At 39.5% G+C, this 14,908-nt stretch overlaps 1 protein-coding gene across 8 annotated transcripts; it reads right to left on the reverse strand.

The window, feature by feature from the left end:
* Window positions 1-7,503: 7,503 nt before the first annotated feature.
* LOC148009403 (uncharacterized) lies at window positions 7,504-14,201 on the reverse strand. Of its 8 annotated transcripts, none has more exons than XM_087673638.1 (9): window positions 13,924-14,201; window positions 13,359-13,437; window positions 13,208-13,233; window positions 12,956-13,106; window positions 10,829-12,695; window positions 10,486-10,721; window positions 8,580-8,616; window positions 8,367-8,443; window positions 7,504-8,266 (listed from the first exon to the last, which is right to left on the reverse strand). In XM_087673638.1, exons 4-9 carry the CDS (start codon window positions 13,078-13,080, stop codon window positions 7,624-7,626), a joined length of 2,985 nt encoding a protein of 994 aa, XP_087529764.1. In that variant the 5' UTR covers window positions 13,081-13,106; window positions 13,208-13,233; window positions 13,359-13,437; window positions 13,924-14,201; the 3' UTR covers window positions 7,504-7,623. The 8 variants fall into 8 exon arrangements, with proteins under 8 accessions (XP_087529764.1, XP_087529768.1, XP_087529761.1 ...); XM_087673642.1 differs by having other exon boundaries at window positions 12,956-13,071; window positions 13,171-13,233; XM_087673635.1 differs by having other exon boundaries at window positions 13,869-14,201.
* Between the last annotated feature and the right edge of the window lie 707 nt (window positions 14,202-14,908).

Consider the following 14,908-nt stretch of genomic DNA (forward strand, 5'->3'; position numbering starts at 1 on the left):
AATATGAGTGTTCAATTCTTGTGAAGACATGTCTATCCATGTGGCATGCTTCCAGTTCTTAGAAGAAGTGTTTATTTTCATACAAAAAGGTAAGGGTAACAATACCAACATGTTACTATCACAATTGGATATATGCTTCATTGTCTTTAAATCCACACTTAAGTGCAATTGCAAGCCATAAAATCTCATTTTTGGGCATACAATATGAATGAAATTTTGTGATGGCTTTAGCATAGGCCATTTCATAATTTACCAATGTTAGACAGATTCTCTCTAACTTCACAAAAAACTCTAAGGTCATAATAGAACCTAGGGAAAATGCTTCACATAAACATATTATAAAAAGTGAACAAAATGAAAATAATCATATTATCCTACATTTTATGGCAAGTCATAGAAGTTTATATATTTTGCAAATTGCACCTTAAAGAATTGAATCATATTGCATTGCAATTTAGTAAAGTCCACAAAAATATTTTGAATTCATCATGCTCATACGAGATATTCTTTCTAGCCTTAGTTCCTTCCACTTTTTTTCTCTTGGATAAAATATATATTTTCATTGAATATGCAATGGATTCAATTTTTTGCTCTTTAAATAGTTGTGAGTTTGTATTGTTGAGGCAAGATCATGAGCTTTGCCTTGCTACACACTAATGTATTTACTATCAAACTATATATAGCTTCATAGCCTTGTTGACTAACCCCAACAAAATCACAAGCTATTTGAACTTCTTCCATCCATAAACTTTTGAGGACATATACAACAACCTCAGTCAATGCAGTAAGATGGAGAGCTTGGTGGTGCCGAGGTTTCTCAAAATTGCAATAATATGCTTGTGTTTCAAGAATGCCTTCAAAATCTCAAATTATTGACTCTCACCTTGACCACCCACATTATTAAAGAAGTTCCTAAAATCAATTAAGATGTTAGGGAACATCATAAATCGAGATAGGAGAAGAACCACCTCAATGCTTGCACAAGTCTCTTTTGTGCTCTTGCCCATTCATTGATAAAGACGCCATTGGTATTATTCAATGTTTTCTTTCCTTATGATCCAAGGAGTGTGCTTGTGCTTTTGCAACTTCACCTTTGCTATGTTCTTATCCTTCTCCATTTGCTCCAATAATGCTTTTGAATATGCAATTTTCACCTTCATCTTTCATTATGCTGGAGATTATCTTTACAATGCTTTAATTCTTCTTCAAGCTTTAATACTTATTTTCGTGGTCTTTCAAGGCTTTTCCAAGAACATCCAAAGAACCTTGTGACTGCAATAAATGTTGATGAGGATTATATAGCATTGTTGAGAATATTAGTATATCTAAGTATTGTCGTGCAAATGTCTGTAATAACCTAATAGACCGTGTTAACTGCTCCCAACATAAGTGAGCAATGAAGAAATACAAGAGAAAGCCACATTTAGCCTAATACTAAGATCATTTGGATACGAGGAACTAGTGTTGCATCCAAGCCACACTTTCTATAGTGGGTCTTTGTAATAGTATACTCCTTATCCACACAAACTTTGTAAATTTACTTTATTCTTACAAATGGTTAAGTCTATAAGTGGTTCCACTAGGCAATGTAGGATAGAAGAGTCAGTTATATTAATTGCTTTTTTAAGTGAAATTATATGTTTGAAGCACTAAAGGAAAAAATAGACTATGAAAAATGGTTAATTGAATATAATATAGTTAGGCACCTTTTGAGATTAAAAAACTACTTTTGGAAGGGAAGAATATCAATTTTTGGGGCCAAAATTAACCCACCATGCTAAGGTGGCACTTTGAAGAAATTGTGGAGCATCGAGTGGTTATATAACTACCTCTAGTGGACCCCAAGAACCAAAAGGTGGAGTGTGAAAAATGTAATATTGGTTTGGTAGCCTTGTAGTGGAAAGTAAAGTATAGAAAATGAAGATTTCAAAATGCAATATCTTTTGAAATCAAAAAATCATTTTTCTATGAAAAATGAAAAAAAATCATTTTTGGAGTAAAAATACTTTAACTTGCTAACGTGGTACTTTTATGAGAGTGGTAAAGTTATGCAACCTCTCATGGACTCCATCCTAAAGGGTGAAAAGTGTAGTTACTTAGTTAAAAAGAAAGGAAGATCCCCTAATTTGTAGCCCACAAAAAATAGGGTGGGGCACCCAAAAGTTTAAAGGGGCTAGGAAACAAAAAGACATGAAGTTATGACCATGAAAAGGAGATTAATCCAAGTTTAAAGTTCTTATCAATTCCTTATGAGGCCCATTGGAGTCAACTTTCCCCCTAATGTCTCCTTCCTTGCACATAAATAAACATTACATATAGTCGGTCATAAAGGCTAATGACATGTGTACGCCTTCTTTTCCACACATAGATGAACACTAATAACCAAGTATGAAATAATAAAAGAACATTAAAACACAAGTTGACCCAAGTGATGTGCCCACCAAAAGTCTACAAGATTATATGCCTTTAGGCATCTTGAGATTGTTCTTATCCAGTAAAAATGTTCCTCCTCCTCCTCCTCCTCCTCCTCCTCCTCCTCCTCCTCCTCCTCCTCCTCCTCCTCCTCCTCCTCCTCCTCCTCCTCCTCCTCCTCCTCTCTCTCTCTCTCTCTCTCTCTCTCTCTCTCTCTCTCTCTCTCTCTCTCTCTCTCTCTCTCTCTCTCTCTCTCTCTCTCTCTCTCTCTCTCTCTCTCTCTCTCTCTCTCTGTGCGCGCGTGCACGCGCACGTGTGTGCCCGCACATGTGTGCCCGCACATGTGTCCATATGCACACATGTGTGTGCATGCGTGCGTGTGTGTGTGTGGACGTGCATGTGTGCATATGTGTGTGTGTGTGTGTGTGTGCGTGTGTGCGTGTGTGTGCGCATGAAGAAAGCCTTTAAACAAAAGAACTATTCCAAAGAGAAAAAGTAGATAGCATATGATATTCATGGATCTAGATATCACATTATCCTACATGTAGTGAATCTACATTTTACAGGTGGGTTAATCCCTCCTAGCAATATTCACACTCTTAAGGTTGTGACTAAGTAATCATATAGTGCACAAAATTACGTTACGGTAGTTTTTTCTTTGTGATAGAGTAATCATGTAGTGTATAGGATTAGGTTGTCATGGTGAAAAACCATCTTGTCAACTCATGGGTGGGTGTTGTCAAGTTGAAATTTTGAATGAGCCTAGCTATTAGGGCATCGTGAGCGTATTGAAGCCTTATTGAGGCCATAATGCTTGTCTAAATGTGTGTTACAGGTTATTCTAATGAGTATAAGTACCCATAGTTAATGTTGAGTACTTGCAATATGTGGGAAAAGCTAACTATCTAGTTCTTTTTTGCTTTTTCTAGGCGATGGCCTTCACATAAAGTAACTTATCCATCAAGGCAAAAAAAATTGAATCTAGAGTGTGCACGTATTGTTCAAGAAAGTGATTTCTCATCTTATCACAAAGCCAATTAGCTTGGAAGATTTCTTATGAGACTTAAACCTAGAAGTATATTTTATTGTAAAGATTCCCAAAGTGTAAATTTTTAAAATGTATATCAATTGCTTGATTTTCCACATTAATAAGAGTACAATGAGATTTGTGTGCATTTTGCAATAGTATGTTTCTCAACAATATTTTTGTCAAACATTATTCTCTCTCATATAGTGGACTACAATTATAACTATGTGTTGCCCACTAGTATTTGCAACCAAGTGTTCTACTCTCTTGTCATTTAGTAGATTTCAATTATAAGTGTGTGCCAACCTACTAGTATTTTCTACAATATCTGACACTTGTTATTGATAGATGGCTAATCTTGCTATCTTCAATGAGGGTTATTTTCGAGTGCCTACAATCTATGCTTGGTACATAGCTAGAGTTGGTTATTATTGTAGTTCTTTCTCCTAACACTGACTGAGAGTTGCCATCTTACCCTCCAAATTAATTGTGCACTAAACTACTAATCAAGAATTAAAAGTGGATGTACCAAATCATGGCCATATTGTGTGTTGTTATAATCATCACAATTATCTACTAGTTGTCACAATATGGCTAGATCATGGCCATACTATGTACTATTATAATCATCATAATTTTCCACTACAAACGCACCTAGCCATTATTTTGAGGAGATGGAAGCACGAGGTGCTAGACAAAGGTGTTTTGATTGTTATGACCAACATTTTTTTATTTGCTTGCCAAGCCTTACTTTTGAAGATTGGAGAACCTTTCTCAACTATTTTGTCTTCAAAGGTATGAAAAGTTCTAGCTTTCAAAGCAAAGTTACATGCACCCACCCAAAAAAAAAAGATACGCATCTTAAGATAGTGCAATGAAAAGTATGTTTAGATTTTCCCCTTGAAAAGATAATCTAGGGTCACCCTTCAAAACCAAGGCGCTAATCCCTTCCTTAAGCCTTAGAGGATTAAGGCCAATGTGAGATGGATTAAGGCCAACATGACCAATCCTTATCAATTCAAGGACAAGCTAGAAGTCACCTCATTGCATAGTAATATCTATGCTTAGATCATAGAGTGAAAGTTCACTTAACTAGGTATTGCTAGTTAGGTAGGGACCAAACCCTAAAGAAATCTTAAGTGCCCATCAAATATTGATCCCCTTTTTTTCTATTAAAGACTACATGAATTTAGTCATTCAAACCCTTCCAATTAGGGCTATTCACTTAGGTGCCCATCAAATATTGATCCCCTTTTTTTCTATTAAAGACTACATGAATTTAGTCATTCAAACCCTGCCAATTAGGGCTATTCACAAGGGGTGGATGTGGGGCATTTATGTGTTCAAAGTAAGTGTATTTGTTAAACTTTTTACCATAGATCCTTGTAACACTAAGGATATCATGGGGTAGGTTAGTACTATTCACTTAACCCACCCTTTATAGAAAGGATGTTTTTTAACATGAAGGTTAAATAGGCCAATCAAATAACAACTTGTATAATGTTGTTCGTACACAAAGCTAGGTAAAAACCCACCACTAGAACCCATAAACATTAGACTATTTTCAAGCCCCACTATTCTTCAACTTCACTATCAAATTCAAGGGCTAGGCAAGTGAGAAATTTGTTAATGTCCTCCACAAGTGCAAGATGATGAAAGCATTGACAAACCACATATAGCCACAATATTAAGAGACTTAACTATGGACTCTTTTGCCAATGTTAGCTACAACTCCGTCAATACTACTTTCATAAGTTTGGGCTCTCCAAGGTCTACCTTAGTGCAAGCTTCACAATGCTTTTGTTAATGTCCTCCACAAGTGCAAGATGTTGAGGAAAGCATTGACAAACCACATATAGCCACAATATTAAGAGACTTTAACTATGGACTCTTTTGCCAATGCAAGCTACAACTCCATCAATATTACTTCTTTCATAAGTTTGGGCTCTCCAAGGTCTACCTTAGTGCAAGCTTCACAATGCTAAGCTTCTCCAATATTGTGCCAATGCAACGCTAAGTGAACGTATAAAGCCATTGCATGACAGAGGATCACAACACCACCCCTCTCTACCATTGTAGCACCTCACTACTTGTGACCTTTCTAATCCAACCCTATAGCATTTCACTCCCTAATCAGCACAAGTCCCACTGCAATTATTGATTCCTTTTAAGTAGGTTGTTGCAATCCACATCATGAATCTGTCAACTTGTTTGATTTTAGCTTTACACCCTTTCTGGTTGTTTTGGTATGGCTAGTCGTACCTTAAAGCCTTTACAGCTACTGTATGCTCCATAAATCCACAAGGCTATCCTCAAGGATAACCAACAATATTCAAAATTATTGCCTTTGTATTATGACCAACATCCACATGTATGTGGGAAGTCCACACATCCACCTAAACAATGGGAAAGGGCAATGATTTAGAAGAAAGTGTGCCATTTCCACTACCCAAGCTCATGTATGATTTAAAACCTCAGAAGAATAGCCAAAGCCAACTAAGCATACTAGTATCCCCATGAAAAAAAATTTATGACTATTGCTAGACCTTAATTGTTGGTGGTGTTCATGGGAATGTGGCTGCCACCAAATTTGCAAATTAGAGGATAACATTAACTAACGAAATCCACCACCAGAATCCAAACATGCAAGTTAAAGACCAAAGTTGAGGTGATAAACTGATCAAAAAGATGAAAAGAATTCCAGCCAATAAGAGGACTCCAAGCCAAATCAAACTACAGAAATACTACCAAAAAACAAAAAAAATCACAAATTTATTAATGAGGCTAACCAACCTCTAAATTTATGCATGCTCTCTCTCTATATATATAATTATGTCAAACGAGAGAGAGAGAGAGAGAGAGAGAGAGAGAGAGAGATTGCACATTTCTGTAAGGATGTGTTCATCCATGTAGGGCAATTGTGATGCATGGTAGCAATAAAGGTGTCAGCCATACAACAATCACAATGCTTCAAAACCAACAAAATGAAATAAAATGGAGAGGGTTCCCAAAAAACAATCTAAAGAGCAAAAGATTTGTATGAATTTGAATCATTTGAGTAAAACAGTGTTTGAGTACAACAGTAAGTGCAAAATCATTATACACGACGAAGCCAGAAAGCCTGAGCATAGACTACAACTGATCATGTACCTTCCAAGCCAACCCTCACAAATCGGAATCATACTGATCTGCCACTACTCACCAGCGACAATCAGCTACTACCTCATTGCAACTACTAAGACAAGTTTTTTGCACTCATACACTCTGAGGTGATGAGACAATTGTCGGCCATGATGGGAACTTTCAGCCAACATGCTGCCACCTGTCCACATTCCCCATCAGAAAAGATTGCCCAACTGACATTACTTTGCCAACATTTTCTTCCTACTCCACCACCCCCTCTATGCCTCTGCCAAATCCTGGACCCTGTTAGCAACCAGGTGTTCCAGATATCCATTCCCTTTCAGGAAACTTATAGCACTTTAAAAGTCATCCGACTACTAATCTTCATGAGGTACACTGAGGTACACTGTTCTATCCTTCCCCACTTCCTCTCCCAAATCCCTACTTTCTGAGGGCAGATAGATCATCGCTGACATCCTTATCATATATAACACACCATGCTATTCACTTGATTATTTGACCCTTGCTTAGGCAGAGATCACATCCCCATTGTGTTAATTCGGAATAAACTCACAGATATGAAAGCCCGCTCCTTGATGGTGATATCAAATCAACAGAAGAGAGTACAACTTCCACAAATAAAAGACTTCAATGTTCCTCGAAGGTTAGAAAATAGATGATAATTCCATAAACTGAAAATCGCAACCATTTTGAATGCGAGTCATGACAACTGCAATCCTTAAAGAATAGTTACCATGTGCCAGTTTATAACCACCAACATTCAATGCATCACTCCAGTACTCATCCACATCCACACTAGGGAGTTCGTCCACTAGCAACATCAAGCTGGACAACAGTGCTTAGATCCAGTATAACGGCATATGTGGCATATGGATAGTAATGCAAACCTATTCCTCCACATGCAAAACTAGCTACACCACTTCAACATTCAATTGAGTTATTTCTGACATTATCGAATCTTTTGGAGGACAGAAAAGAAATCATGATGTGCATGCAAAATAAACATCAAAACCAGACCAAATAAATCTAACGTGCATTCCTCAATAAGCATTCATGCGCCGGGAGCCACCTTGACCACCTGACACGTAGACATCTCTTGGAGCAGGAGAAAGAACCTCTGTCAGACGGGAGAATGGTGCATCTTTTGCAGATATTCCCGAGGATTCATAAGAACTAGATCCAGGAGTTCGAGGTAATGGGGATCCCTGACTGAGATATCCTCGTGATGTTCCTGAACCTAAAGAAGTTGACCGAGAAAATGCTTGAGCGAGTTCTGCTGCTGATGCAATGCCAATACGACCCGACCCTCGAGAGGAGATTTCTCCAGCACTACCTGGAAGAGGACTCTGCAAACCAGGTGTTGGAGAATCATTCTGACGCCTCCAACTATCTTGCTTGTCCACATCTGGTCTGTCTGACTCCCGTCTATCTTGAACTATACGAGAATCTGAACCTCTTTTCTCCTCTTTTTTGTCAGAATCAAACCATCCTTCTTTTCTTCCACGACTTTCATTGCGCTCTAAACGAGCACTATCATACCTCCCCAGCTGCCTGCTGCTTGCACTGTCATGGGACTCCAAGCGCCTTCCATCAATTTTACGCTCTTCAATCCTGTCTTGTTTTTCAATTCTATACTCATGCTCTCCACTCACACGAGTTCCTCCACTGTTTGGACGCTGCCCACTGCAAAATAACCCCACAAGACTTGGTTAAAACAGAATAATTTTGAAGCACTGAGAAAACTAGCACCTGCAAGCAATGAAGAATAAAAACCAGCTGCCACCTAATAAATGCACCAGGACTGGCTACATTTTCAACCCCAACAATTAGAGACTCATCTACACCCCGCTCCTTCAGAACCTGCCATAATTTCATAAAGTAGAAAACCTCAGTCATAGTCTTGATAAAATTTAAGCACAACTTCTGTTAAACTGCCTGGAGACCTTTATGCTGTACTAATCCAAAACACTGCAAAACCATGCAAAATATATCATACCAGTTCACGAGGTCGAGCACCACCAAAGACAGACATCCTGCACGGATCAGTGAATACATATTTGAGATGTTTCAAGACTTGCAACAATGGTTGGAAAACTTCGCAACCCAGCTAATATAAGCATTCTGTTAATAATGAGAAACAAACTTCCTGACTGGAAGGCTAATGCACATCTCTCTCTCTCATTATTCTAATAACCCTAAATGATGTGATACAGATTCCTCCACAAAAGCCTCCACAAAAGCCTGTTCAGGTAAGTATTAGCAACAGTGCAATTATGAAATTCATAATAATCCAATCATATGAAAATGAGGTAAGTAGAGATGACCAGACATAAGATCGACAAACCAGCACCCTATCTGGTCATGTGATCACTAATGACTAACAAGCCCCTCAATTATTTAACTAGGCTGCAGCCTTCTCTAGTGATGAGATCATTATAGACCTAACAAGCCTTTTTCATTGGTTGGTTAAAATTGGCGGCTAGACATCAAAAGTAACTCAGCCTAATGGAAATCTAGATTTGCGAGGTACACACTCCAGAGTCACTCCAAGTGGCAATCTATGCAATGACATGTCATTACTGTGGAAACAAGAACACCATCTATAACCATCCATAAGACACCTCGTCTGCATGCCTCAGAGCAGCCTGAAAGCTACAGTGACCTGGCCAACTCAGGTTGGACATTTAAATACTACTGGTCAGAGGCCTGCCTACTGGCAAGAAAGCATCAGTTTGGAGGATAGAGGCTGGAGTTTTCTCTAACTTTGTGTGTGCAGGCAGGTTGAAACTTGTGAGATTAATTGACATCCTTTTTGAATAATGATTGCCTGTCAGTTTTAACCATAAACAAGATGCAGGCAATGCAGAGCTCACAGCTCAAGCCTTCGACTGCAGCCTGAGGACCATAAGCATCATGCATCAGCTTTTCCACATTGCAGTTTAGGAGCAAATTCAGTGTCATAATTTAAATCGTGCACCACTCAGTGATTCACCTCCACAAAAATGCTATATAAATCATAATAATTTATGCAGTAGCTAGAAAGTGAGCACACATCCAGAATATCCAGATCTAAATGAACCTGATCCTAGGCTGAAATTTATTGGGCAATCTATAATCAGGCCCATTCTCAATTCACCTAATTTTCTTGTGTTTTGTTGTCAATGAAGCCAATGTATATACTACCAACTTCTTGCTCCTAGAAGAATTTTACCTATTTTTCTTGTGGTTTATTGTCAAAGAAGTCAACTTATATACTACCTTGGTCTTGTTCCTAGAAGAAATGGCCTACCGGAACATACATTTAAATTTCTAATTTTCCAATGCTTTGTGTCACAACTTCCTTGAAAGCATTAAAGCAACATCCAACTTCAACCAAGAAATGGATGAAAATACCCAGGCATGGTAGACCTTTTTTTTTTCATTGCTACAACACATCTGCAGCGTTTCCTCTAACAAAAGAAACGACCTAGTCATGGTACATTTAATTTGCTTTCACACAATCTGTAGATGTGTGAGCTTTAATTCAGAAGAGCACGACAAGGAAGTATTGACCTTCTAATCAGACAATAATTTTGACTAGATGACAAAACAGAGTTGCGACATTCTTCCTAAGCTGATCAAATCCTTATGAGAAAGAGAATCATGTAGACCATCAATACTAGAAAGGTGTGATTGCTAAGCAAAGTAATCTGGGAAGTCACATTTTACATTTCATTTACATATACAATCTCTAGCAGGAGGAAACTAAAAAAGCATTGACCTTCTAATCAAATAATACTTTTTGACTGATGTGACAAATCACAAATCTTGTATGCTGCCCAAACTACTACGAGCTTAACAAGATGAACCATGAGGACCATCAATGATGACAAGGTGTGAGTATCCAGAAATTCGTAGTTTACCTTTCCTTGACAGATCCACTATCTGGTGTGATATCTACAGCTTGAGATCGTGGTTTTAGATTGAGTTTTGGCCTCTCACTTTGTAAAGTGTGCTCCTCTCCAACATCATTAGGCCTTGAGTTCAGGCTTACATTAGCAGCCGCAGTTGCAGAAGAAATGCCTGACGGAAGTTCAGAATGACTTGTACTAATAGACTGAGTATACTCAAGATCACCTTGCACTACACCAGAGCCCTCCTAACAACATATAAAATTGAATGGTTGGTAAAAATACTGTCAATCTTGCACCATCTAGTTGAACAGTTATTTCCACTAATGTGTACATGACATCATATATCACTAACCTGAATAAACCCATTTGGAGACTCGATGTCCAAGGGCTTTGATCGAGGAAGTAGCTTAAGCTTTGGCCTCTCACTCTTGCCTTCTGATTCCAAGGGCGTCATGCTTGCAGCCCCACCAGCTTCATGAACGGTTGAGCCGCTACGGATAGCACGAGGAGTCAGCAGCCTTCCACCATCAGCAGGTAGGCCACGATCAAACTCCATAACTGGACCTTTGTTCCTCTCATTTGCATACACACCCTTAGATGTATCTGACACATATGAGCTTTTGGGAGCTTCACGTGTCAAATGCTCCCTAGTAGTGTAACCATGTGGATGCTGACCAAGATCTTCATTACCATGCAAGGTATGCGTAATAAAGCTCTGACTACCCTTATGCCCTTCGGAATGGTACAAAACATCATTGTGGGAGTATGAATTCAACCCTGAGTCAGGGTCCACAGCCCGCTCAGCCATGTTGTACACTCGTCTAGCAGAATCAGGAACACCTCTACTGCCATCCCCAACTCTCCCATTTCCATAATCTCCTGCAGTCGGGGATGCCTGCCCAATCCAACCAGAATTCATTTGTGAGAATTTGCCAGGCTCGGGATATGAACCAACCTCATGGCCACCAAACTTGCCTGAATCTCTCATATCCCTATGGCCTGACTCCACATAGGAAACACTTTCTGCTACAACAGTTCTATTGATATCTTTTTGTCCTGTGCTTCCCCTCCAACCAATGTCACCATAGCTCAGGGCAGCATTGTCTTCGGCATACTTTCCTAGCTGAGAATCACTCGTACCAAGCCTGCCAGACTCTTGATACCTGCTTTCTCCATACTGTTCTCTCCTGTCCTGAAACATCCCTTGTTCAGCATCAAAGCTTCTCAAAGGTTCAGAGTAACCAGCTCTACCATATTCATTATAACCACTTCTTGTGCCATCACCATACACTGCAGGACTTAATTCTGCTGAATATCTAACATGAGCAGTGTCACCAGCTAAATCTCCCCCTACATTTCCCCCTCGTCCTCCATAAGAATGTCCTTGAAGTTGGGAATACTCACTCATCTGTTCCTGTGGCTGGTCAATCGGAGAATATGGAACACGAGAGTTCCATCTTCCTGATGAGACTTTTTCCAATGCACTTGCTTGTGCAATCCTTGAGGCCACAGTTGGAACTCGTCCACTCCCCATAGCATCATTACCACTGAAGTCTGAAGAAACTATTCTGTTCAAATCCCCATCTCTGCGAGCTGTCCATACATTCTGTACACCTGATCCTGAGCCAACCACTAATCCTGTGCCACCTGGCTGCTGTGCATTATTCATCCTCCAAGATGACACCGGGTCACTGTGCTGATAACCAGGCCTAACAGACTGAAGCGGCTGATAAACAGGCTGTTCATGTGCTGTATAGCTTTGTGATTGCTCCTGAGCATAAGCAGCAGTAACCGGTGAGGGTTGGTGATATTCTTGAGACTGCAGCTTTGTGGGATTACCAACAGGAATCAGACCAAAATCTTCATGTGCAAGGCCATCTGTGCCAACATCCAAATACTTAGAGCTGAAACTACCCCTACTTTCCAAGGTGTACCGATCAGAAGGCCTGTCAAATCCTGTCTGTCTCTGAGTAAACATGTGTTCCTCATAAGAATCAACACCTTGACTCCGCCGACTGTGACTATCCACAGGCTTCCGTTCATCTTCATCATAGTTCCTTCCAATGTTAGCAGGATTAGGAAAGTAAAAGGCTTTATCCTCATATGACCGGGCCAGATTTGTAGAACCCTGCCTTAAAAAGCCACCTCTTTCACTACCATAGCCTCTGTTGATCCGACCTCCAGAGCTTGGTCTGTCATGGCTATTCCGCTCTACAGTCCTGCAAATTAAGCCCCGTTCAAATTAAAGCAACGATTGTTTAAAGCTAAACCCTGTAGTTGCACACACAGTAATGTGCAGCACACAAAACCCAGACAATCCATTCTAGAAGACACTATCAAACATATCAACTCGCATTGAGCTGACTATAGATAAGACTAGAAACAGTGAATGGCTGCAGCTTTACTCGTAAAAAGTTTGCTTTGCTTGCTAAGTCTATCTGTTATAACAACCCAAAAGCTTTGATTTGTATTCACTTACATTCCAGGGGCAGATGGAAGAGGTAAATCCGATGGGATGGAGCCCCCATGAAAATCTCTTAATGTCATTGTTGAGCCTGAAAATGATTTTTTTTTTGACATGGCGTTTGTCCTTGTCTGGAGCATGCCAAAAAATGCAGTGTAAGAGCTGTCTGCATATTCAAACGGTTGTCTTATAAGTTTACAAAATCATGCAAACTGGAAACCAGATACCACCTTGATATGCTAAAGCTTAAAATTTGATGTTTCTTACGGATACAAGTTTGATCACTAGAGTTGCTGAAACAAAAAAAAAAAACAATGAGACCATATGCTTTAAAGCCTTACTAAAAGCAACGTAATTGACCTTAAGAAATACTTTGAATGTGCATGTTAAATAAGTGAATTTTTTCTGATAGGGCTACCTTGACCGTGTAGAAGTTGAGTAGCCTGCTCAAAAGTTTGATTGATGGTAATTTATCAATTGATCACGCAAAACAGCATCTGCAAGCTTCAAGAAAACCAACAGTTAACTAGCATTGACTTAGCTGATTAGCTATTCTTCTGAGATAGAAATCAAGTTGAGACATTCGCCTAAGACAATTAGAATCGTACAGGTCCTAGCAAGCTCACACATCCAACACTGTCAAACTGTCTGCGTTATCTGTGAAACAACTAGAATGCATTACTCCTCATGGTTGAACAGTCAACGGTTCTGCAGATTGTTGTAAGTCTTGGCTTACCACTAGCATAGCCTCATTTGCGTCCCTCTAGATACATGTTTTGCAGAGCAATCGGATTTTGGAAGAATTTAACTACAATCCATGCTCTCCGTAGATGAAGCTAAGAGGTATTTTAAATCAAACGCCCGTTTGCGTGCGTTGGCACGGTCTCAGGCAGAAAGAAAAAGATGGGACGGACATGTCGAAACTTACCTGGTCAGGAGAGCAGATCAACAGAAGCGGAAGAGATTAACGAATATCCTTGTACCTTCCTCGTCGCGGGAGTAAATAAGAGCCACCGAACTATACGATGAAGCAGGTGAAGGACAAGATCCGGAATGGTAACAAAACCCGCGACGGAAGCAGAAGAGGGCGAGGTGGTCAATGGCAAGCCCTATGCTGACTGTAGGAGAGAGGAAAGCCAGCGCAAACCCTAGCTATGGCGGACGGAGGTCCGTAAGGGAGGGAGGAGAGACACCCTAAGGGATGACTGAGCAGGTATGAGTTAGTAATAAACCTATCCCTTTTGGGGGGGAGAGAGAGAGAGAGAGAGAGAGGGAACCAAAGATTATGAGCTTAGAAAAGAGAGATGTAAAGTAAAGCCAATGATTAACTTTGTTGACGTTTTTACATGCATTTGTGGCAAAAAATGAGGTATTTAAAGGGGAGAGAGAGAATCAATCAAAGATTATGAGCTTGCAAGAGAGGGATGTAAACTAAAGCCAATGATTAACTTGTTCACATGTTAATTTCAATGTGGCAAAAAAAAAAGAGGTTTTAAAAGCCTCACCTCATGAGTTTTTTGCAGAGAAGATACAAGGAGAGAGACATCAAAGGATCGTGTCTTCATAAAATGCTCAATGTAAAGCCATTGAGTAACGAACTAATATTACATGCTTAAACTCCCTATGGTGAAGGACTTTTTGAACTCTTACCCTCTGAGCTCTTTGGAGAGAGGAGAGGATATAGAAAAATTAATCTTTGAAACCATGTTGAAGAGCTAATATAAAGCCAATGAGTAATTGGTGTTGAGATTTCCTTTTAAAATGCATCTCTAGGAGGTATTGCAAATACTTCTCATCATTAATACTAGCTTACCTGACTAGCAATACTAGCCTAGCTAGTGTTGTCGACTAAGCACGAATGTGATTTGCAAACTTGCAAAGTTTACGAGGCTTCACATCATTCACTTTGTATTTTTGTGAGCAAAGGGAAGTGGCGGTCACTTTCCTTTGCTCACAAAAGAATTACAA

Source organism: Lygodium microphyllum, unplaced genomic scaffold (genome assembly GCF_053477565.2).
Source record: "Lygodium microphyllum isolate KBCC unplaced genomic scaffold, Lygodium_microphyllum_v1.1.10 scaffold_31, whole genome shotgun sequence".
NCBI lineage: Eukaryota > Viridiplantae > Streptophyta > Polypodiopsida > Schizaeales > Lygodiaceae > Lygodium > Lygodium microphyllum.

Coding starts and splice junctions, on each gene's coding strand:
- LOC148009403 (XM_087673638.1), bottom strand. CDS start 13,080: ATGCTCCAGACAAGGACAAACGCCATGTCAAAAAAAAAATCATTTTCA. Junction 8,617..10,485: donor AGTGGATCTGTCAAGGAAAG/GTAAACTACGAA, acceptor TGATCCGTGCAG/GATGTCTGTCTTTGGTGGTG. Junction 8,267..8,366: donor AGTCCTGGTGCATTTATTAG/GTGGCAGCTGGT, acceptor GTTATTTTGCAG/TGGGCAGCGTCCAAACAGTG.